The sequence below is a fragment of the Rissa tridactyla genome, chromosome 2 (assembly GCF_028500815.1).
Source record: "Rissa tridactyla isolate bRisTri1 chromosome 2, bRisTri1.patW.cur.20221130, whole genome shotgun sequence".
In the NCBI taxonomy this organism is placed as follows: Eukaryota; Metazoa; Chordata; class Aves; order Charadriiformes; family Laridae; genus Rissa; species Rissa tridactyla.
This window is the reverse complement of record NC_071467.1, coordinates 99,551,082-99,577,371: the sequence shown is the minus strand read 5'-3', so window position 1 is coordinate 99,577,371 and position 26,290 is coordinate 99,551,082. Positions and strand designations below refer to the sequence as shown.

At 36.6% G+C, this 26,290-nt stretch overlaps 1 protein-coding gene across 12 annotated transcripts in view; it reads right to left on the bottom strand.

Moving 5' to 3' along the window:
• Positions 1–26,290, bottom strand: part of CDKAL1 (CDK5 regulatory subunit associated protein 1 like 1) — a 424,992-nt gene that overhangs the window by 119,639 nt on the left and 279,063 nt on the right. For all 12 annotated transcript variants that reach the window (XM_054190488.1, XM_054190497.1, XM_054190500.1 and 9 more), the window contains one exon: positions 24,220–24,365. In XM_054190488.1, the coding sequence (XP_054046463.1) occupies positions 24,220–24,365 (146 nt within the window). The remainder of the gene's footprint in view (positions 1–24,219; positions 24,366–26,290) is intronic.

Below are 26,290 nucleotides of genomic sequence, written 5' to 3'. Positions count from 1 at the left end.
AGCCTCATAGGTTATTTTACATTTTAAAACCTTTCTGCAGTATATGCCTGTTAGGAAATCTGCAAATGAAATGAAGTTAATGGATGAAATAATCTGGAGGTATCTGACAGTTGGTCTTTCAAGAATATTTGCAGAGCTTAACAGGCATCTCAACGTGCCATTTTGTGTTGGAGCTGAAGGAGATGTTCGCATCTTGCCCATGACCACACACAGTCCTCCAGAAGGCCTTCCCCGCCCCCCCCCCCCTTTCTTTTTTCTCTACAAAGCCTAGTCTTGTGGGATTTCTGACTTAAGCTTGAATTGCTCACTGAGGAGTCACACGAGCTGGAACTAGCACAAGAGAAACAGACTGCTCAGCTGGAAGCGCTGCCTCTTTCAAAGGCTAGTAACAACATGAAACCTCACCCTGCCTCTCTTGCCTATATGGAGATTAACCTGAGGATGAAGCCATGGGAAGATCCCCACACTTTCAGAAATCCTCCTGCGCTTCTCTCTCTCCATGGACTATGAATGGAGCACAGTACAATGTGCTCAATAATAAATTAGGAGTACAATATACTCCTAATTTAAGTGTCTGGAGTTAGTGGAGTAAACCTGAACATAATTTCTGAAGCGGGGGGTTTTCCGTCTTTTTCAGTTTATGATTTACCTTAGGTTATGCAATGGATGTACAGACTTCTAATAAATGGATATCTACCCACAATGTTTTTCTTAGCAATCTTTTCCATATGCACTTAAAAGTAGCCCAGGATGTACAAGTTCCAAACCTCCGTGGCAGAAAAAAGAGCTCTTTTAAACCCTCCTATCAATTGCTCAACTGATTTACACACGGAGTGAAACTGGAAAGTACCTCGGTTCAATGACAATAGACATTTCATTAACATTTCTGTGTGAAGCCTTTTAAATGATAACAGACCGAGCCTTACAGCTAGATATAAACTCTCATTTGGTTAGGCTGCTTATCCCAATGCAGCTATATATATATATCTTGAACAACAATACTTATGAAACTTTTAAGAAAACAAGCAGTACTATTGAGTTCACCCCAGAACTTATGTTATTAATTCTTATATGAAATTCTATTTAATGCTGCCATTTCCTTTTCCAGTGTTCAGTTGCTCTAGACACATAATGACATCATTGCAATTATCAGGACAAATAGTGGGCTATTTTGCATCTAAATGTAGGAAAAGTAAGGAAGATCCAATCGTGACTTCTCAAGAAAGACATTTAAAATACTACTATAAAATTTAGCAATGAAAGTATATGTGGCAAGACAGGACAGACATTTCACAGACTGCAATACAATCTAAAAGAACAGAGAGACAGCAAAATATTGGAGTGAACATGGCCAGGGAGTCAGACCTCAATAAAATAAATATAAATAATGTAAAAGTAGTATCCATTTCCACTCTTCTACAGTTAGAATTAATATCTTTGACTTTGGGCTTTGTTTAAGTCTGAGGGACCTTATGTTTGCTTCTATCAAACAGTCCATCAGATCGAGCCAATTGAAAAGATGAATTTACTGCATTTAGATTGAATTTCTATTAAATGTGTAATAAACTGTACTGGAAAAAAGCTAAATGTATACTACGTTCCATAGTGTCAGATAATGAGAGAAATGGGTGAAAGCTGTGGCCTCACTCTCTAAAAAAGAAAGCTGCTTATATTCAATGAAGAAAAAAGTTTATTAAACAAAACTACCATGCTTAAACTTCAATATTTTTGAACTGTGTTGCATATTAGTTATTCGGGCCTTTTGTTTTAATTACTTTTAGCAAATTTAGACCTGTTTACAGTGTATATATTTCTATTAAATACAATAGCATGAGATTCCACGCTGGCAGGAAAACGTGCTAACATCTTTCATTGGTGTACGCGCTCCCACTGCAAAGCAATTGAATTATTTAAAATATTTTAAAATGTTCTCTATTACTGCCTAACACAACTCCAGGATGTCTCACAAATCAGTTCTCCTTCACCTTGCAGTTTGCCTGCAACAAAGTAAAGATAACTTTATGTTTTATTGTTTGTAAAATCTACAATGGCTTCATTTTTAAGTCAACTCACTTGTTTACTTTCACTCAACTATTGAAACACTGGATACTAGCAGATGTTTAAGTAACTCATATTTTGTTTATGTGTGTAAAATGCATAATTTTAAGAGTTTTTTTTTTTTTTTTAAATTGTTTTCACATTTTGGGACCTACCTCTCTGAAACTGATGCCTAAGACACAATAAACCAGACAGAGAAATTGTAATGCTGTATTGTTTATCTGTTGCTTTTTTCTAAAAAAATAACAAAACAGACAAACAAAACCCAGGCACGACCACAGAGAAACCCCCAGAGTATTTCTTCAGAGTATCCCTGCAGATTTCCCTGAAGAAGAGTGTATGCACATACACACATGGGAGAATAATTGTCAAGACCATAAATCCTGCTATTTAATTTGGAGGTGATTCATAGTGAAACATTTCAGATTTCATGGGTAGCAGAAACTACGTATTAAGTCTAGCCTTACTGCTACAGAGTCACTGCGTGCACTCTGCTTTTTGCGTTCCACGCCTTCCAGAGCACTGAAGGCTACTCTTGGTGGTGATTCCCACAGGGAACTCATTACACCTGATCTTTGTGATCTGCAGCAACTTCCAACTGATTCGCAAGCGCAGCTTAAGAGGTTGGGTTTGAACTTTGGAATCATCAGTGGGTTTGATGCAAGTCACCTTACAAAGGCTGTAGAATAGTAGCTGTGATCAAGATACACAATCTAACACCTCTCAGAATTTAGCTGAGAGTGAGAATGGGTATTTTTTTATGGCTGTTCTTTTCCAAGCCCATCTCCTGACCCTAATAGAGCTCTATCAGAAACTGGGCTGAATGACACCTGGGGGCAGCTAGGAGACCTGATTTCCAGAACTGAACTTCAGAAGGTATAGGTACGAAGACTTCACGCGAGTAGGGACTGTGTCTGCCGTTGTTGGGGAGTAGTGACCTAGATAAAAAGTATATTTCATAATTAGCATAGCTCACTGCCTAAGGATGAAAGAGTACAAACAGTTGATACTCTCCTTAAACGATTATAGTGAAGGTTCCTAGAGTTCCTACTAAATGCAGCCCAAATGTTTTATAAGAAACATTATAATACTTCCCATTATCAATTTTCTTAAAAGAACAAACAATTAAGGCTTGGACTAACATTATTCAAACATAAGGTGTTCTACTCTTCCCATAAAAATGAAACATTTTACAGAACTTCATTACAGATTTAGAACTTCAGATCATTATTGTTTTATGATTAAAAAATGAGCGACTTAAGACAAAAAGCTCAACATCCCTTCACTTCATTTCCATTCAATCTCTAATAAATACCATCTGCTGTGTACTTTAGGGATATAATACCCGTCAAAAACTCAGCCGTATTATGAGAACCGGCACCAAGTTGATCTGAAATGCATATTTGAACAGATGTGTTTAAATTACATCTCTCCGTCTATCCACATGCATAAATTCAGAATAAGCGTGTGTTGATTTAAAATGCATAAAAAAGGGATTTGGAGATGCATCAAAAGTGAACAGCATCTCAATGGATCAAGGCTTGCATTACTAAAGGTCATCACTAAAAATAAAGTTTGAATTTATTAAAGGTTGCACCAGGGAACTGTTCTTGGGAACTGACTTAATGTTTGCTGCACTAAAGCAGCCATTGAAATTACACTAATTTTCTATGACCCTTCACTGTTTAACATTAGAGCTGTCAGGCATGGTCAGAAATAATAGGATCTCAGCCATGAGTAGCTAAGAATAGCAGTCAGTCTGATGTCAGTCTGACACAATGCTTATTACCAATACTAAACGTCTTGGGCTCTGAGGACCCATCCAAGTCTGTTTCAGTGACAGTCATTTAGCTTTTCACTCTGACATAGAAATCGGGCATATAAACCAAAATGATTAACATGCCTTTTTCGCATGATGAAACCAAATGAAAAAATTGCAAGCAGTGCTCCATTAACAAATGGCAATTAAAAAAAATTAAAATCTTTCTGAAGGCCCCCGCCCTTATAATCTACAGTCCTATGATGTGTCAGGGACTTTGAAGGTAAGACAGATCAGACCAAAGGTCCACCTAAGCCCAGTAGTCTACTGCTAGCAATGGGCAGCAGCAGAAGCCCAGGGAAGCATTTAAGATGTAGAGTCCCCCAGAATCCCCTCCTCCTTCCAACAACTGAACTTTGTCAGAGTTGTTTTTGTAATCAGTAGCTTGTGATGGACTTCTCCTCCATTAAGTTCTCCAGTTTCCCCTTTAACCTAAACCTCTCCATATTGTAACCACTTGAAAGAAAAAAACAACATCAACTCTCTCTCTTCTGAGCCTCCCGCTTGCTAATTTCATTTGATGTCCCCTAATTGTTAGACTGGGAGAGACCAGTAGCAAGTCTGTTCACCTTCTCAGTACTCTTCACAATTTTATTGACCTCTGTTCTAGTCCCTCTGTTAGCACTTTTCCAGACTGAAGAGTCCCTGATTTCCTTTGTGTGTCAGATCTGTCATACCTCTCATAATCTCTGTTAGTCTTCACAGTAACATTTCCCAGTGTAACACAGCCTTTTTGAGAAGGGTGTTGACAGCATTTAACAATACAGGCACAATGAGATAAAAATCTCTTAAAAGTATTTCTAGAATTTAGATAAATGGTCTGCTTTTTTCATTTTTCTTTTGGATTTGGGTTCATTTGTTTACTAATAAGCAGGTAGAAAAAGATAACAGACCTTACATGAGGTAAGGGACAGGAGAGAAATGCCAATGACAGTTGTTTATTTGTAAGAAAATGCAAGTACAGCATTGGTAAACATTCCACAACTAGAGAAATTTTACACCCCAAAATCATTACAATACACTACCTTTAAGACAGCTGTGTTCTGAAATTTACTTTGAGAGCAGATTCTGCAACAGGGACAACAAACTGGTAAAGATCCCTTGACAATACGGTCCATGTTAAAACTCAGGAAAATGGGACTCATACCACTGCTTTCCCCTGCTACGGGAAAACAGGAACTGTCAAATAAAAGATGGAGAAAACAAATTCTCTCCTCCGCAGAGATACAAACACTCTACTGAGTCCCACTTTACCTGCTTCATATGAGAAGCCTGGAATTACCGGCATACCTACATCTTCTTCAAATCGATATCAGCTTCTGCCTCTTTCGGAGCTATTACCAAATAGAAATTCCGAAAAGCATAACTGCCATTAAAAGAGACCGATCGATGAATTCATCCATCTGAAAAATAAAGCTGAGCAGAGATGCCGTCTGAAAAAGTCAAGGACTGTGCAACTACTTCAGCTGGATATTAAATAGTTGGGGAGCAATAGCCCTCTCATTAAATTATTTCCCCTTAAGGTATGAATCAGATGGAAGTGAATAACGTTTTGCAGAAACACACTGGCTAGGTGAAGTTTTAGAAAATAAATAAGCTAGAACTGGCACAAAAAGAAGGCCAAGCACGTTTCAAAGACGGGCCAAAGTCAGCAATGTGGGGTAGGGGGGAACAGAAGAAGTTGTCAAAGGAGTAGTAGAATGACAAGTTGGAAGACTTTAACAGAGAATTTAACATCTCTATCTGAAGCAGAACCAAGAACGGATCAAGGAAGAAAATGAAGAACTAAAATTGCCAGATGTTTTATGCCAAGGTTTTAGTTCAAGATCATTTATATTAAGAACTTCTGCAGCAGAGAAAAAGAGAGGCGAATGGCTCCTGGCAAGACAGACATTAAAGCAAAGCAGATTTTGAGGAAAACATGTTCAGCTCGAAAAAGCTACCCCAAAATCACTGACAGATTTAAAAGGGGCATAATTATCTCACATCACAAGCTATACAAACAATTTGGCTGGACTTTTTTTGGTCTTTTGTGAGAAATCATACATGAAAATTTTTCCAAACATTACAAACATCCACATGGGAAGGATTGAGCATTCAGCAGTTGACAACACATGCATGAATGCACTAAATTTAACATAATCTCCGCTCCATTTTCAAAGTACCCAATGAAATATAACTTGTACCAAACCAGTTGATCATCCAAAACACATCAGCCTATATGCTACATGCCTACCACATAATGGTTTAGGGTGGAAGGGACCATAAAGATCACCTAGTTCCAGCCCCCCTGCCCTGGGCAGGGACACCTCCCACTAGACCAGGCTGCTCAAAGCCCCATCCAGCCTGGCCTTCAACACTTCCAGGGATGGGGCATCCACAGCTTCCCTGGGCAACCTGTTCCAGTGCCTCACCACCCTCACAGTAAAGAATTTCTTCCTAATATCTAATGTAAATCTACCCTCTTCCAGTTTGAAACCATTACCCCTTATCCTATCACCACATGCCCTTGTAAAAAGTCCCTCTCCACATTTCTTGTAGGCACCCTGCAGATACTGGAAGGTTGTTATAAGGTCTCCCCCGAGCCTTCTCTTCTCCAGGCTGAACAACCCCACAGTACTTAGAAAAGGTGTTGTTGTAACTAAATATCAGAACCACAGATTTGAGAGAGACAGAGAGGCAGGTAGATCAGCTGGGGCAAGGTTTTTGCAGCTGTAAGCAGTTTTCCTGAATGCTAGCCAGAGACATTTAAAACACAATTCACGTACTCTTACTGTAACCAAAAAAGCAATGCACTTTTACACCAGACAGTTATTGCTGTACATTGCTATACATTCCTAAATGTGACTTTTTCAGAAGCAGTATTCCTCATGAAATGCAAATGGTCTAATTTTCAGAGATGCTTTCTGCTTACAAGTACAGGACATTACTACCTTTGAAAACAACAGGCTTTGAATGTCTGAAGATGGAAGCAAAGACTAATGGCGTACAAAGTTAATTTGATATTTAAGAGGATAGATTTTGAAATTAAGAACAGAATAGAAAAACATCAAAACAGAACAGCATTTTGGATAGCAATGTTATGATAGCTATAATTCTGCATCCTTTTTCAGAGACGTTCATAACTGTAGACTTAATACCTGTGCCCCAGATAGCTTTCAGGATTAACAGCTGCAGAGAAGATGGAGGAGACGGGATAATGTTTCCAGATAGATTTGAGATTTTTGGCTTTACAAAAGGAAGATCTGGTAGGTCGAAAACTTTTATGATCACTGCTCTAACACTTTTTTTTCCTTAAGGAGCAATATTTCTACATGACCATATGGAAAAAGGTTGTATAGGGAACTACTGCTTCTGAGCCCTGCATAAAAAGCAAATTTGAATAATACTAATAAATTTCTCAGTTCTAAGAGTAAGTGTAGTATTTGGCTAAAAATCTCACATATACACCCTCCCCATCCTGTGAAGACTGAAAGCTCCTATCACGTAACTTTGAAGTTTTTCAGTTTTACTACATGCTGCACTGGCAAAGGTGACAATATGGTCTTCAAACTTCAGAACGAAGTGTGACACAAGTACTGTGATGTGCTCAAAACACAACCCCATATAGCCTCAGAGTTAGATTTTCAGAGGTAACATGTCAGGCTCACAAGGACCGCTATTTCCTTATTAAGTCAAAACCCATGAGTTTAACTTCAGAGATATCCAGTGAGCTTTCCTAATGAAAGTGTGATAAAATAATGTAAATTATGTTGCCAATTAACACAATGCAATATAACTTGAATCACTGGGAAACAGAGAATTTACCTTGCAAGAACTAGTTTAAAGAAATTATGAAGCAAATTTTCCAAAGTAAGTGTGTAGAAAGAATTATTCATTTATGCAAAAAAATAATGGGAACAATATACAGAAAAAGCTGGGCATGTCTGTTAAGTTAATGGGCATCACTGGAGTGACAGCACACAACAAATACTGTCTGTAGATCACTGTCTCATCTCACTCATGATATGTTCTGATAACAACCTGAATTTAAAGAAATCATAGCAGAAACAATATCAATCTTTATGAGTAACTGCAGTTCACTCAGCTAATGGGAAAGTAACAGAATGACTCTGAAAATTATCTGTTTTGTTCTCAGGTGCACCCAAACAGCAGGTGAGTTCAGGATATAGAAGGCTTCCTTAAATACACAGGATCAGCCCATAACAAGAAAATATTAATTTATGTGTCAGCTAATAAAACATAATTTAGAGCAAAATATTGTGGCTTCCCTTCCAAATGGAGGAACGGGCTTACTCCGCTATGCAGTTGAGGAAAATGATAAAATATAGGAAACCCCCACAGAGTGGTAAAAGTCAAAAAAGCAATACTCATGAAATTTTATACAAGAGATAGAATTTAAAATCTCTAAAAACATAATTATAAAAGGATATCAGTGGTGTCCTCAGACAACAATATCAAGTGTAATAGGTCCGATAAAGGAAAAAATAGAAAACTTTCATTCCTAAAGAGACAATTATAGAAACCAAGAGAGAGTACCTTGATAGTGAGACTGACAGAGATAAAATAAATGCCAGTTTTGATGTTCCCAACATTCTAATCAGAGAATCATATTACAATTTGCAGGGGAAAAAACCCTCCCCAAAACAGGTGCTGACAAACTTCTCACTCACTTGTTACTACTGGAACAGGCTTAAGCCTAAATCAGTAATGAAAGATCTGAAAAATGTTTCAAATTAATGGAATGAGATGGTTATATATGTACTCAATTTTGCAAGCTGAAGACAAGTTTAAATTTAATAGTTACCCTGAACTCTCCTCGTTACAGTCTACTTAAATGTAATGAATATTTTTATAAAATATCCATACTACAATGCAGAGAGAGTAGAATACAAAAATGGAATCGAATCAATCCAGTGGAAACAGGAGTGTTCGCATTTGGACCATATGACTGAAATCAATTTATCAAATCACATAATGTACTACGATGGCCTTTGGGCACCAGTTAAAGAACGTGAAAAGCCTGCCACGTGCCTGTGAAGCACAACGGCACCCTTTTGGCTCTGCAATACCAACACGGGACACGAAGAATTATTAGGCAGAAAGATGGACAGAATTAGGCAGAACGATTCACAACACTGGTCCAAATGTTGTAAATTCTCAAGCTGAAATCAAGTGTCTGGGTGTAACTTGGTGGGCCTAAAATGTACACTGGCTTTCCCACTTTGAGAAAACCAGAACATATGGGGTAAAAGGAGGTTTAAAGGAAGTGGCAAATTAGGATCACTGAGGATGAAACAAGCTGTATCGCAAGACAGTTTCAGTTCATTTATTATGTAGAGAATATTGAGCGACTAATGCAAAGCTGCATCTATGTATCAGCATTCTGAAAATGTTTATTTCTCGTGGGTTGGAGATATAGACATGTTTTAAGTAGACAGAAAAAACTGACTATCTTGAGAAATTACTTATTGATGTAACTTTTGAGTCCGTTATTAGAAAATGTTTCATTCTGTGTGATCTATTGTAAGCCTTTATAATTCACAACACCACCTTCCCCCGGTTGCAGTGCCAGTACTGAAATTCCAAGGATTTCAGTAGGTTGGGTTTACTACTGAGTAGAAGAGAGAATAGTTAAGCATCTCGCTAAAGGTTTTATAGAGTTTTGCCTTGGCAGAGAAGAACAGAAGGAGAATTGACCATTAGAGCCCAGATCCCCTTTTTCTTTCCAGTTAAAGAATAAGCTATCTTCACAGACAAGGATGGCAGTGAACTCCCAAACAGGTTACTGAAAGGCCTGAAATCCATTCTGTTTGTGGACAGGTAGATAGAAAGGCGCAAGATTTTAAAATCCTATGAACCAGAATCATGGCTAATAATTCTAGAGCAAACTTCTTTTGGTGAAAAAGGTAATTTTGCGTTACCTGTGGCAGCCTGTAGCACCCAACAATGGGATCTCAGCACGGCCACAGGCTATGAGGATCTGTCAGACTTGCAAAGATAGCATTTCTCATTGTGAAAACATTTCTTTGGGCCTTCTTCAAGTCTCAGGAACTTGGTAGAAAGCTGCATAAGGACAACATAAAGTCTTGCACCTTGGGGTTGTGCCTCATCAAAGCCCTCAAGTCTGGCTTTCTGTGGAGCCAATGTAGGTGCTACTGGAGTAATTGAGAACTTGGACTCTTAATGATTTCCTTGAAAAAAAAAAAATACACTGAAATTAGGAAGTAAATACTCTGAAGATGCCGTTGTGAGTTTCTGGATTAGGGCTTAATCATCAGAAAGATAGGATATTTAGTTGCAATGTGTTTTTCTTGCAGAAAGTAAAGGCAGTTTACTTATTTATAAAGGAATGTTCACCAGAAAATGAAAAAAAAGCACTTTGAGGCAAACAGGAAAAGTGAAATCTATACCAGGTGAGAAGTTACATTCTTGTTTCGAGGTAAAAAAATCCAGCATGTCAGAGGACAAACCTCAGGCTATAACTTTAAAAGTGAAAGGGTAAATTAATAAAAAGAATTCATCACAAGTATTAGAAGAGGATTTAAAGTGAACGTGAAACAAATTTTTGTCACAGAGTTAGCAAGTGAAAGCAGGATGCTCTAACTTAACCAGCAGTCAAGAGAAATTGAAAGAACTGCAAACTCTATGCAAGGGAAAGGAGGCTTGGAGCGTATCCCCTACAGATGCTACATTACGAAAAAAGAATAAAAAGATCTTCAGCCACTATTGCTGCATAAACGTAATCATAGTTTGGATGCACACTTAGTTCAACCAATAAAACAATTTTTTGTTCTAGAAAATTAGCTGAACATTTTCCTTGCGAAAAAATGTTTATTTGTATTATTAATGAAAACATGAAAAGATATCTCACTTAATGTGATAATTACTGCACTTCAACTTAATACTGTCAAGTAAAAGCTGTATTTTGTGAAAACATATGTTAAAAGACAGATTTCAGCTTCCGCTATTCTTGTAACGATAAAAGCCCTCAAAGTACCTCAAATAATTTTGCATTCTGTATAAAGTATGACTAAGTAATCTTAGGTAGCCAATAGCAGAAAATCATGTTATAACTTATTACCACATAACTCCATAGAATATTTAAGACATAAACCAATCAGGAACATAAATCTTAACGGAATCATGCCTGAAATTGAAACATCTTTGAAGACAAAACCCAGACAACTCAGACATTCTCTTTGTACAGCACTCTGAAATACTCTGGCAAGGCACAAACTATTCTGTTCACCAAAGTGCAAAGTAGGTTATGATAAATGGATAAATAATAAGGACTTTTCTTCTGCAGAAAGGACATATGCCATGACGACTCTAGAGTGATCTAGAAAAGCAAACATACCAAAATTCCGTTACTAATGGTAAAATCACATCATTCATTACAGCTTTTGTTTACTGTGTCCACTGGATTTTGATTTAAGCCACACATGTAAACTTCTCTTCACTACAAGTAACGTTTTCCATATATCTGTATTTCTTACTTTTATTGTGAATGCATAGTTTGGGGACTGTTTCAATTCATGTGAATTGTTTTTATGCCTGTAGCTCCAATATTTTTAATGTCTTATTATTGACATATAGTCACCCTGCTTCAAATTAAAACCAAATCTAATATATGGAAGAGTTGATAGAACACTGGTGGGTAGCCGGTAGGTATGACCTGTCACCATTTTTTGAGCAGATGGGCTCAATTAGATATGCACTGAATGAAGGAACAATCCTGTTTCTAAATTAGCTTGTATTCAGACTTAGAACTGTCCTGCTTATTAGGACAGAAAAAAATATGGAAAATTAAGCAGTAAAGTTTAACCTATACTCTGCTTAGATGAAAACGTGCTCAGCGTGGTGACGACTACAGTGTCACCTATAATGGATATGAAAATAGTTAAATTTCAGCAAAACGCGTCAAAGTAGTTAACATTCAAAAATGCCAACAAATCTCATAACAGTTTTGTTCAGGAGTTTAACAAGTATTTGATGATCATTTGCTATCATAAGGAGGTAAGGAAATAAGCCAAACAAGTGGCAGTAACACAGCTTCTCATTTTCTTTCATCTTAAATTTGTGCTAAAACTGATCCTCCAGGGAAAGCATAATTGCTCCTTGCTAATTTCTAATTAATGTTAACTGTCCAGGGAGCGCAGGCATACACCCATCGGAGAATACAAGGTTAAAATTACCTTCTGCTGTGCGAGATACAAACCTTGACTCTCAACAGTCCCCCAGGTATGTACATATAGTTGTGCAGACCCTAACGTAAAAACTAAGGGAAGCTGACATCTGCATGCATGGGTACACGTTAAAATGTCTAAAGAAAGCAGATAAATAACATTAAGACGACAAATATTTTAAACTTTTTTCACTGTTCTATGGTATGTGCGAACAACACTGATTAGGAAGTGGAAAGACTAACAAAGACATTTGGCTTCAATTACACAAGGTTGTCAATGCTGAAATAGTGTTCTCAACTATAAAACAGTGCTCTGCAAATTAGGGCTTAAAAATGTCTCCTCACGTTTGAAAGACATAGGAAAACATAGTATCTACTTTAGTGATTTACATATACTTTAACATTTCAAGCCAACTTTTAAAGTTTTGTTACAAAAGCTTCTGCATTGAGGATCAGATTTCCAAAACATGTTCCCCTTCTTCTAGTCTCAGAAGAACTTGAGGCACAGTTAATATTACTGCTGTGTTTAAATTCATAATTTGTGACCACAGTCAAATGTTTAGATGTTTAACTAAAATTAAGTGAATCCATAACATTGCATGCACCCAAGTATGATGCTGATAAAAGTCACAAAATCATGCACAAAATTTAGGTTAGTTCCTTAGCCTACAGGTTTTCATTTACAAATGATTTTAAACATATTTTTGTTGATACCTATATTCGTTAAAGAAAACTTCTCTCCCACAGCATTTAAATTACAATGCACTGCTGCACCCACAATGTTCATTTTATACACTGACACATACAAAGTTAAGGCATACCTACTGTACTTACTAAATACTGCCACACACACAAAAAATAATCTGCATTTTCCACTTTGATGTATTTAAATTCCAATTTTCCTTTGCCTGTGTCCTCTCCCCTATTCTCACACCTATTCCAACTATCACAGAAGACCATAATGGACTATGGTGAAAATAAGCTTCAGACTCAAATTCATATGCAGACCCCAGTAGCTGATACAATGCTGCAGCAAAACTTCCAAGCCATCGTTCTTGGCTGACTGTAAAATACATTACACTATGCAATGGTTACAGTCTAGTACTACAAGAACTATTTAAAGGAAGATACCAGTAGGTAAGAAAACAGGAAGGAAGCAAAGATTAAAAGGATATTTAACAGAAACTCTACTGGCTTGCTCTGGTTTTGAAATGATATACATTTTACAGTATGATACCATTAAAAAAGAGGAATCTCTACTGCTATGTTTTTTTCCCAGCTGTTAAGATTTTACAATCAATGTCAACAATTGCACAATTAGAAACTGAAATCAACACAACTAAGCAAAGCATGCGTTTTATTTTCCTCCAATCCAAAATATGCGGATCCACAATAAATAACAAGCATAGGTGAAATGAAACGGATGTCTGGTTCTTAAGTGTTCAGCATTATAACCAGTGTCTCTAGGTATACAGTCTAACAGAGGTGCGGGAGGTTGAAGAGAATATGCTACATGGAAAAATAGTTTGCTGGCCACCGTTCAGAGTTCAGCTGGCTGCCTTAGCAATTTTTAGGACTGAGTATGTGAGTCAAGTACTCCCCAAAATTTAAGTCAACAGCATGGGAGCAGCCATCCCACCGTTGCAGAGCAATCATGCCAGTCTATTGCTCAAACCTGAAACCATAGACCGTCTGTCTGTCCCTCTGCAGACTCTTGGAAACAGCCAGTCCCTAACAGACAGTTGATCTCTCTTCTCTCACTAAGCACTAGGGATAAAAAATAATGGTGACTAGTTACTGTGGGACACGCACACACACACACATACATGCACACTCAGCAGTAGAGCTACAAACGACCACATGACTAATTTTTCAGATGTGGTATTCACCCCTTCTGTAAATAAGTTGGAGGCTGTCAAATGCTTATGCTGAAATTTGACTCAACAAAAATCCTTCAGTGGAGATGAAATAGTTCAGAGAGACCAGGGCTTTTTGGTTGGGTTTTGGTTTTTTTTGTTTGTTTGTTTTTTTGGTTTGTTTTTAATACAAAGCTTTTTGCAGGAGACTGATCCAAATCCGTTGGGGTTAGTAATGTCCAAAAGTTATTACCCCAGAGCTGACTGCGAGTCTGTATGGAGTCGCTTTCTGATCTCAAAGTCCTCTCTCCTGCTCAAGCAGGGAGGCATCTGACACCACCATCCAGAAGACAATTAATTTCTATGAGCGCTAGGTTTTGCCAATAAATGTTTTCTCCAGATTTAAAAAGAAACGGAGACACTTTGGCTTTATATTCTCCTCTGCATAAGGCGTTTGGACACAATAACTTATTTTCCAGCTTGAACTTGCATCTGAACCACAATTTTCTGGTAAGTGGATTGAGAAGAATTTACGTTGCTTCTTGTGCCTTTACATACGACCATATTTGCATTATTGTCTTCCTGTTGTAAAGTAATTTTGTGTATATTGTGGCAATTTCGCCTACTAAAAAAAAAATAATCAGAGTTCTACATCACAATGAGAAGCAAAATATAAAGACAGAAAAATTCCAAGTGCAAGAGATAAGCAATTCAGTTGTAGAAAATAAACTTTCATCTGCTATAGCCACTACTCTTTTAAAAATTTTGGGTTCGTGATTACTTTGCCATGTAATAAACAAGAAGTTTACAACTATGTATTTCATTATCTTTATAAAGCAGTGAATCATCAACTCACGAGTACAATTTACAGACCAATATAAGATGCACATGAATACAAAATTGAGTTCACCTGAAGTAATCTCTATCATAGTCCCCAAATGAATGTATACAGAAAACTCCTGGGTAGCAGAATTATCGTGTCTCTTGCATGCAGTGGTGTTTTAATCGTATACCTACAGTTTTGAAGAGGTTTGACTTTTGTGCATTTCCACTTAACCAGTTTTCTTCATTCAAGCATTTTAGGGTTAAAGAAAATAACCATTTAAAGGTACTGATCAGCTATGAAAGTATTGCATTTTTTATTTCTTCAATCATCCTTTCCAACTTATTTTCCCCCAAAGCTTGACGCATATATAACTTCAATCAGCACTTATCAGCTGGCCAACTACCACTTTCATCAAAAATTCTTTTGTGACATATTATTCTATATGATCAAAATAATTAGGCTTATGAAATTCATTTATTACCTAGTATTACGCCAAAAATCAGAAAAATCTACACATGTAAATGAACAAATACTTTATTTTTTCAGTGTATCCAAACTGAAATTTTAACACCATCATCAGAGTTTTCACTTCTGACCACTATAAGGTGTACACATGATGCGTCTTGGATTTGTACGTGTAGTAATATGCTAACACCATAAATACTTAAGTATCTTAACATACGTTTGAATATGCTTCAAAACTCAGGAGCAAATTAAAACTGACAATTAGAAATCAATCTGTTATTAAGCAAATAAACATGAATTAGTTATTATTGTTTTAAAAACAAATTGAACTCCCTCCTCAATTTCATTTTAAGTTCTGACCCAGACATTGAAACTCAATATTTATACAGAAAAAAACAAAGAAGTGATTTCAGTTATACTGTTTTAAAATACCAGAGTAATACAGTATCTCAGTACATAAAACCAAGCATTTAAAAATCACAAATGTTAAATGTATTAAGAAGACTCATTTATAATTCTGCATGATGTTTACAATTCCTTCCTTTTACCCTTACTACAGATTTTGTACCATTACTTCCAAAAAAACACATTCACATGCCCTCAGAGGGAAAAGGAGAAAGAAAAAAGGAACCATCTTGCTACACTTAAGAAACTGAGCATTGGATACACATTACTAATTTCCACTCTATCGTCTAGCAATACTCCCATTAGGATTTTGCTGAAGAAAAAACTGCAGATAAGACTGCCCAGGAAAAGGAAAGCCTAACCATAACTACATACAGAAAGTATCACTCCAAACAACTTTAGTAGTTACATTACCAAAAAAGTAAGCCAGCTTCTATGTCAAATAAGACTAAATAATTTTTATATTTATTAAGAGGGCATATCTTCTCTCTCGAGCAACAATTCAAAAACTTATTCCTCCAAATGTTGGCCAAGCAGAACACCAGTGTTGTGAGCTCAGAGCACCTGAAGTGCAAATGCCCTGTGTGCCCACTAAGCCTACACTCACCAAGTCGTGCTCATCCTGGACACTTTATTTCCTAGGCTTCACCCTCCAGTTTCTAAGCGTATCTATGGGAGCGGAACAGTAGCAGGAGATCCAGACACCCCCCACAATGACTCTCTATCTCAAAGAAAATATGTGTATTATTTAGAACAAAATTCTGTAAAATAGGAGCAGCATATGCACATGCTGCTTAAACAGGAGAGTATGCAGAACTGAATTGCTTCAGAAGGTATAGATACTTCATATCAAAAATTATGGACCATACAGAAACTTCGAAATCATAGCTTCCTAAACAGTAGCTTCCCCAAAAATGAGACAGGTTGAAGTTAGATTGTGTCACCTAATCTTCAAAGTAGTCTGTAATTTCAGAATTACTTTATGTTAACATCACATTGCATAACTCAATTTGGACTTCAGTATTTGCATGTGTACACCCTCAGGCTGAGCGTGATCAGCACAGGAACAACAGTCTGACAGATGTACCAGTAAGAGTAAGCCACAGGAAAACAGGGATTGCAGCCATACTCTTACTGCGAATTCAGGTAACATACTCTGGCCGTAGGATGTGCATATACAGAAAACAAATACCCCTTTATTACAAAGGGTACGTGCAGTGAAACTCAATGAAACTCCTGCTCAAACAAGGTATGATCCTCTTTAACAACAACAGCTTCTGAAAAATGAGCACTGTGAACAGTCAAAGATATACCCCCAACAGGCTTTTAACATTATTTTACCACACATTTCAAAGAGATAATTTTTTTTCAACCCAGTTCTATATTTCTCATTTTTGTACTACCCCTAATTAGTTACAACCATACTACAACATGTTTTATAGTCCTCCAAGTTGACTCAATCATATTCCTTATGGAACAGTCCTAAGCCCATGCATTCTCATTTAAAACAGAATTCAGTTGGTTGGAAGAAACAATTAGAAGGAAGAGGTAAGCGAGGATGAACTTAACAGTGAAACATCAAATATTTGTGTTAAAAAGAGAGTAACTTCTGGGAATAAAAACTCGTCTTTTATATTAATTTCAGTTCTTAAGCACAGAATCTAGTGTAAAAATACTACACAGGCTTTACTCCAAACCCTTCTTGTGGGTACATGACTAAGTAAAAATGTAAGGAACGGTAGTTTTATGAAAACGTCCTCCAAACTTCAGAGAATCTGTTACATCATTATTTGTATACTCTTTAGAGTAAATAACTCCCTGTGTAGTAAGACACAAAATGGTATTCCCAGTAGGAAAATGTCACACTATTTCAAGGTAAATGGTTTCAGTTGCTTTTCAGGATTCTAAATCTGAACTTCTAGAGATCACTGTCATTAAAACATTTGCCAATGTGCCAAAAACATTCCTCTGTGCTTTCAGAGGACTTCCGTCAAGCTAGAATTAACAAAGACGAGGCTGGGTTTTTATGGCCACACAGCCAGAGACTTTAACAATTTCCTTATCTATGCACACATAGAAGAAAGCGAAGGTTGTAAAGTGAACTTGACAAACATTCATGTTGTTTATACAGATGACCCACTGCTAACTCGCTATTAAGTTTTTTTCTGAAGTGCCTATAATAACGTTGTACAAATAACAACCACAAGTCTAATGCAAATTTACCTCAATTTCAGCTGCAGCTTTTAGTTCACCTTCCAGCAAATGATGTTTTCCACCAGCACTGTTACAGAAAGAGTTTAACAGTCGCACTTTACAAGGCACAGGACCATCAAAAGTAGAAAAAAGCATGGACTTCTGGCAGCCACCATCCTGACATACAAGCAACAGAATAACTGAGCCTACAGCCCAGAAAACCCTAATATCCTTGATGAATTTGGCATGAAAGGCTATGCTATAAAATGGTGACTAATAATTTATAAAGTGGCAACAGATCCAATTATGCAAACTGTGGCAGTAAGAGGTCTCTCCATGAACTAACTGAAATCTGATTCAACAATCTGTAGAACAGTGAAGACTAAAACTATGCAGATATTTGTAAGGTACCTTCCTTCCCTCCAGGAAATCTCCTCAGTGTATTTCCTTGCTAGAAAATAAGGGTACAGTAGCATTTGCTGAGAAAAGGGGAAAGATGTGCTGTATAAGCCAAAATGGAAAGACTGCCCTCCTAAAGCGACATTCAGCTTGGGTGGAGTAATGTTACAGTAAAAAAAAATAAAATGTTTGTATCTCCCCAGTCAGTATGAAAGAAACACATACTTTTTAAATTTAGGTAGTTGAACATTGAATATTCAAAATATACTAATGAAATTAATGGATCTGCAAGTGTTCAGCACCTTTGGAACCTCTCACCTACTTCTATCTCTTTGGATGACCTTGTGAATCAAACGCAAGGCTGGAAGACTTATAAATTTAGCAACTGCTTTATGTAAGCCCAAATTTAAATTTCATGACACCTACAGACAACTAACTAATCCTGTGGTAAAAGGAGCTTGTAGCCATCAAAAACTACACCACTTGATCACTAGGGTGAAGTCTAGACACAAACTTGAATCTACTTTTTGGTGAAAATCCACACATTTTCGTATTTGGTGCTAATTCAAGACTTTTTACAAACACTGAATTTATTTAAAACACCAAAAAAAAAGAAAAAAAAAAAAGACACACACATTTGGTAAAGTGCTTAGTTCAGACTCCAATTGCAGACAAAAGACAGAGTAAAGAGAAGAGCCTAGAGACTGAGGTATAAAATTACAGATAAGTACCAAATACACTCAGCAATTTCTTAGCAGAAAATGTTGTAAGGATTTTAAACAGATGACATCTGCATTTGCAGTAGTCAGACTGACAGAACAGATGTACTAAAACCCATTAAGAAAAAGCCTAAATCTGAAAGACTTGTCATGGTTTGTTAGGGCCACAATTTGCACATCTGCAAAATGAGCTCAACAAAGTCTCTCTCTGAGAAACAAAAGTGCATTTTCAGAAAAAAAATGGAACACATTCATGCTACAAAAAAAGTGAGGGAGGTGTCACAGCTTACTTCTTCATTACCTGCATTTTAAAAGTGAGTAGAAAAATGTACGTAAAAATAGCAAGTGGTTATTTTAAAATTGTTTATTAGTTGCCTTTGAATTCTAGTTTCAATAACTGGCAGGATGATGTGATAAAGACAATACTACTGCCACAAGGCTTGGGATAGTTTCAAAACTGCAGATTGTCTGGAAAAGCTGCAAATTTGATGATGACTCATTTAGCCCTTTATCTTTCAATGTGGACTTAATAATATTCAAGAGCTTACTATATGGACATCTTTCAGAATAAAAATATTTACAGTTACAAATTATTTACAGTTTTCAGAAGTTTCTTGATCATCCGAATAACAGTCTTTAGAAGCAAGGTTTAAGGAAGATATTTCTTCACTGCTCATTATTTCAGTCAAAAATTAGCTATTAGAAAATAGAGAAAATTTTCAAGCAGAAGACTTCTGGATGGCAATATACCCGCTTGCACAAGAAATACAGACGGAGACCCTGATAAACAGCTGACTGCCCACATAAGCTTTTATGGTATGCGTTATGATGCCCAGGATAAGAACAAGGTCACAAAAGAAGACTGGAACCTGGGAAATAAATTACCGCTTGTGAAATTGCTCAGAAAGGCAAGAGCAGCCATACTGAAACATATGGACAAAATTACATTGAGAAAGTTTCATTCAAACACTCAAATATTGCTGTAAAAACTAAGACTAACATGGATATACAGCACAGCTGGGAGGAGACAGTAGCTGAGTCCACTTTGCTCCCAGCCACACTATTTTACCCTGAAGCTGCCTGTCTAAACGGCCAAGCAGATACATCTTGGCTGCCACTGCAACAAAAGAGACAAAAGTCATGGAGGATCAAAAGAAACCCAAGACAGTCACTGACGAATCCCCCCAGATCCTTAAAGACAGAACTAGAGGTGGCCTAGGAAGCTGCTGAAGCTACCATTTGTTGGTTTAACTCCTTGTAAAGCAACATGGAAGAAAGGAGCCTCCCTGAAGCCAGCTGTCCCAAAGGACTATATAACACCTTCTCTCAATTTGGACAGTATCTCCAGCTTCTTCAGACGTTCAGCAGTTTCTGTAATTCATGGGCAATTAAGATTTGAGTTTATCCCCAAGTGATTAATCTCCTTCCAGGCTTGTGATTTATTTTCCACTGCACTCATTTGCTCTTCTCTTTTACTTTCTTTTTCCAACTGAGTGTAATTACGTATCTACATATGCTGAAAAATTGATACTCGATTACGACTAAAAGTACTGGAGACTAGGAAAGGCTTACTGGAGGCTTACAGTCTCATTTTAATGGAGAAGAGGAAGTAGTGCAAAAAAGAATAGAACTTTCTGCCTGACAGAGCCGAGGCTCTCCCGCTCTGGCAGCCCAAGTTTGCTGGCTTTCAGATGATATTGGAAATCTCAGATGTTTCCAGTAGGAATTATGAGACAACCTCAAGTGAACAGCAGCAGCCACCCACAATTAATATTATGCTTCTATCTCGGAACACAAACAAAAACAAATTGCAAGGCAAACTGAGCTTTCCCTCAGCATTATGCTATTTCCCAAAACAGAAAGGTATAGTGTTTCAGCCTACATTTAAATTTCTCTATTTTTATTATTCATCTAGATTTTGGTTTTACAATTAGCTTATCTTATCAAGCAGCACTAATAGGGAAAGATTTATATAAACTTTGATGAACATCATAATTGCTTCACAAACCAAAAAGGTAAAAAAAAAGAGTAGTATGGTCAACAACAGCAAACAAGAAATTTGGAAAACACATTACCAGTCTAAGGATTTTTTAATGGGTATATATTCACATTGCTGATTATTCAAGTAATTACAGAATATGACATTCAGATCTCAGGTTTCTTTAACTAAAATATATTCCAATTGTTTGCTTTTATCAGCAAAAGTAAATTTCAGGGGATTAAGTTCCAAAACTTGGAGATAATTAAAGCAGTCTTGCTCTTTTTGCAACTACAAACATCACCTTTCAGAAATATAATTTATGCTGAATCTTGAAAGTTGAGATCACTTGAAAAACAACTCACATTTTGATATAATGACACCACAATTAAAAGGCTTTCTGATATAAGACTAAATTGGTCTCTGGATTAAATTTTCTTAGCAGCAATTTCTAAAGCTCCTGTATTAATAGTTGCAAACAAGTTGAAATTAATATCTCATCCAGAAATCAGCCTTGGGAACAGTCCTTCCAGACTGCTGCATTAGTCCCTAAAGAATACAGATTAGGGGACTAGTCCCTACAACTATGTACAAGTTGAACACCTTCTAAATTAATCAGCACATCCTCATTTCCTTTATGCTGTTGCTCTCTAGAATAGTTTACAAATATATTTTCAGTAATTATATAGCTATATACACATATATTAGATCTGTAGATCAGCTACCGACCTATCAACTGCACCACAGTATTTTTCTGAATACTTGAACTTAAGTGAGTTTCAACAACAACAACAAAAAGTAACTGCTCTGGAGAACTCTACCTTCTCTGTATGGCATTCTGTGCTCAGCAGGATATGAATAAATATCCACCTTCAGGAGATACCTCTGCAATCACTCCAGGCTCTCCAGAGGAAGCAAAGTTGTTTGCCCCTTCTGGAAGAAAAAAGCCCCCGAGTGTTTTCTTGGCCTGACTGATAAAAGAAAGATTCAGGAATCACTTGGTATCTTTGGGGTTCCAAACCCCAAAAGATGACATGGCTTATTCTTTTCCTTCTTCCCTTCATTTTTACCTGCTGTACTTCATTTTTATTTTCTTAGATGTTTGAATTCAAGTTAGTAAGCACTTAACTGATAACCATACAATTACTTCTTCAGCAGGTTAGCCTACAGAATTACTGGTTTAATAGAGTTTTAGGTGGATATACTACCAGAGCAGATGTCAGATTTTAGACAGGAATGTGCCATTACGAATCTACTGATAAGACCCTGTACACTTTGTGTAGGAAGCTTCTAGATGACTTTACGGCCCTACGAACAGTGAAAGGAGATATAGGAGGTTCTACTTTAATTTTATTTTTCTTTTTTGATAAATAGAAGATGGAAATAATCCCTTTTGGCTATTAAAGTAGTTCAAACACGTATTTAATTTTAGCTATTCTGGCTCTAGGCTTTGCAGTTGTCTGCAGCGATGTTAAGTCCTGGCAATCTTTGTGCTGAGATCTTTATGGGAATATCTATATGGGAATGTAATAGCTGGCTGCTGCCATAAGAGGAGAGACTACAAATGAAGACACTATGATCTTAAGTGCAAAAGGAAAAAAAAATTATTAGTTTTACAGATGTGCACATGTTCAAATATCCAAAACATTTTCTCTGCCTTGCATAGCTTCCTCATCCTGCTGCCATATGGTAGAAAGAATTTTCCATCTCGGTATTTGCAGACTGTTTTCTAACAGGAACTACTAGATAATTTGGTAGTTTCTTAATAAGCAGGATAAATAAAGTTTATTATTATTTAAAAATAAGACATCAAGCCAATTATTTCTTCCTTGTTAAGTTCATTACAAAAAAAGCCTGTGGAAAAAGACGTATGTCATAGATTACTGTATATTCAATGACCAGCTGTTTTAAATTTGGATATTAAGTAATTCACTCTTTTCTGTGTGCAAGAGCTGAATGATTTAATAAATTCCCATATGCCCCAACATGTGCCAGCTTTACTAGGCTATCGAAAATCCAGCTGCTGTTATGATAATAGCTGCCAACGCTAAAACTACTGAAGAGAACAATGAATCAAGTTTCAAGTCAACTAAAACATAAACTGACACAATTCCTACTTAAGATACGTGGGAATACAATATAGCTGTTAATTAAAAACTAACACTGACCCATAGTCACATAAAACCTAAGTGCCAATAATTCATGTGCATTGTTTAGGGCGGAAAATTAATGCCCAATCAACCTGCCTGGAGACAAGGAGCTCCATTCCCATTAGTAGTTGTAGATGCATAGAAACGTCCAATAAACTACACATACAGTTTGCAAAATAGATTCTATTCTAATGCAGTTTGCTTTTCTTTCTTACATATCATAATTCCCATACAGCTCTTGCATGACATGTTTTACATAGCTAGACTGCCAGATTTTTCAATGATCATGAAAAATTGATTATGAAAATTTGATTCGTTTACGTACAAGTATTTTAATGTAACTCAAGAGTCAAAGGTACAACTCCACCACCCTTAAGTCATTAAAACAAGCACGCAAACGGTAAAAAAGCAGATGAAGAGAGAAAGTGGCCAAACAAGGTGACAGAAATAATTCTCCAGACAGCTATTTTTAGGAAAATTGGTGCAGAAATATCCATCAAAATATGTCAATATTAAATTTTAAAAGCTAAGAAAAGACCTCAAGTGAACTTCCTTTTTCAGGCCAGCATAAGTAAACAATACATTAGGATACACACTTTTATTTCTCACAATTAACTCTGTTGTTAAGGGAAATAATTTTGAAATTATCCTAGAAAACATCAGTCTCATAAACAAGTTTAAAGTATTACTATATTGATGTAAATGTACATCAGCTATAGGACATAAACCACTTCTTATTCAAAAAAAACCCAACCAACCCATTCGCATTTGTTGGAGCTGGATCATCTCTCCAGTGCACAAAGTATACAATGCTCAAAAGCCACAATAAAGAAGACTTCAATAACTTTAACTTCAAGCAGTCTATATATAGTAGTTTAAGCATAAAAAACAATTTAAGAATGTATTATTTGAAAAAGATTAGGAATATACTGACAAATTAAAAGCATGTCATGCAGAGACTTAAGATGCTTATAAAAGCTCAAGCAAAGGGGCAAACCACATCAAGGAGCTTACAGAAAACTCAAAGACTTTGAAAGCTTAAAGCAGCTCATTCCTTTTCATACCTGAATTATGAAATTGCAAGTAATTGTGTTTTCAGCCACGTGTTCTTGACATTGAAAAAAACCTAACACTGTTATTTTCTCAAAAAGTGGTAGACTTACTTTTCTTTAAGGAAATCCACTACTTGTTTGAAGTCTGCCACGCAGTATTCTCTTTTCATGTCCATGAGCACACTGTCAGAGGCTGACTGGACTGGTATGTGCAGAAAAGCATATACTCTTGGATGATTGAGAATCTTCGCCATTTCCTAAGAGTTATTCAAAAAGAAAAAAAAGCATTAAAACATTATAGAAACAATACACAAAACTCCTTTAAATTAATATATGGAGTCAGTATCAGTAGTAATGCTTCCGAAGCCCAAACAATACCAAGCTGCGGTGTTTCAGTTTGAAACAGTAGGGACAGACGAAATTAGGAAGCAACTTTGTTTTTAAAGAAAATAAGAAGAAAGCTATGGGATTGCATTTCATTTGGGATAGGGACAATGACATTCCCTACATAGTATTGGTTATCCAATTAAGAGAAATTTTTAGAGGCAAAGTATTGTGAAAGTTGGCGCTTTCAGACACTGGATTTTCCGATTTCAGAAGATGGCAAGGGTTAGCTACTTTCTTGTCAGAGTCAAATAAGTTCTCAGATACAAATAATGTCTCTAATTGGAGTATTCTTAAAGTTGGCCATTTGCCAATTAAAGTATAGCTGGCCATTTCTAAACCTGCTCCAATACAGCTCTGAAATATGCTACCTGTGTCATTTCAGAGATAAGACTCCAGGAATTACGTGTTCAGCTATAAAATGGATAGAATTAATCAGGGGACAGCTAAAAGCAGGGTGACAGCTTGAAAACAGACAGAGATGTTATACATTTTGTGCAAATACAAACAGTCAGAAAGAAAACAAAGTAAAGGTAATAGCAAAATGCAAACAAACCCCTCAATCAAAGCCAAACCAAACCCCTGACTGAAGCTTGGCACGGAACATGAAATGGAGAGTAGAACATGGTGGTCACTTTTCTTTCATTTTTGTTATTTACACAATTAAGGACATAAAGTCTAGCAAGAAAGGTTAAATATTTTTTAAAAGTTGAGACAAAAAGGCATCTAGATTGTGTGCAATATGGTACAGTACAGCCTGTTAATCTTTACCCTGCAAAAAATAAGTGAACTTGGACAAAGAACCATATTCCACACACAACCAGGTTTTCACTTAAGGTTTTCCCTTTCTCGCCATGCAGTGAGGATACAGGACATGGCCTGGGAGCAAGCGCTGCACTGCCTGCTCTTCTGCCATGTGCATTGTGCACGCTCCAGTCAGGCTCACTCACACCGTTTCTCCCATTTTCTTTGACAGTGTAGATATCCTGTCTGACAACACATACTGCTGCCGCATTTAGTTGTTAAGTTGCAACTATTTACAAATTCTTTCCAGATCATTAATCAGCAATATTAGTCACACGTCTAGATTTTCTCTCTGTGTTCTACAAGGTTGGCCTAGATTGTTCAAAGAGAAGGTAAAAACCCTCGTGCCTTTTAACTTTCAGGTACCTGTCTTATAAAAGCACTGATTTTTAGAGCAAGAAGAAAAAAATGCACTCTGAACACATAATTTTCATCAGACAAACATATGCATATGAAACCTGAACTCTCTCAAATCACTTTTAAAAGCAGTTTTGAAAGTTTCTGTCTAAGATCCTATTGCATAAATGTCTAAGAGAAGTGGTTACATTATTCAGTGGAATATCTATCTCACGTATGTAAAATAAACATTATAGTAATAACTATACTGATAATGGAGGGCATACAATTTGATGCACAGAAAGGCTGTGTGCAGTGAACCCGGCTCTCAGTGGAAGCTGTGGTTAGCTGGCTTCATGAATAAAAGAGTAAAGAAAAGGCCACCGTGCATCCATGCAAATTTTATGTGTCCATTTCAAATGGAACCATTTGCCTATGCCCTTAATAATTTTAGATGTTCAGCTAGCATGTATTTTCAAAATGAAACGGCATAGAACATAATCTGTAAAATAACGTAACAAAACAAGGAAAACATTCCTTCTCCTTTAAGCTTTAGAAAATACTGTAAACTTAGTTTATATGAAGCATTCTAGTAGTCACCTGTGATTTTTTTGCTTATCAATAATAAAATATGTTTCTAAATCATGAGAAATGGCAA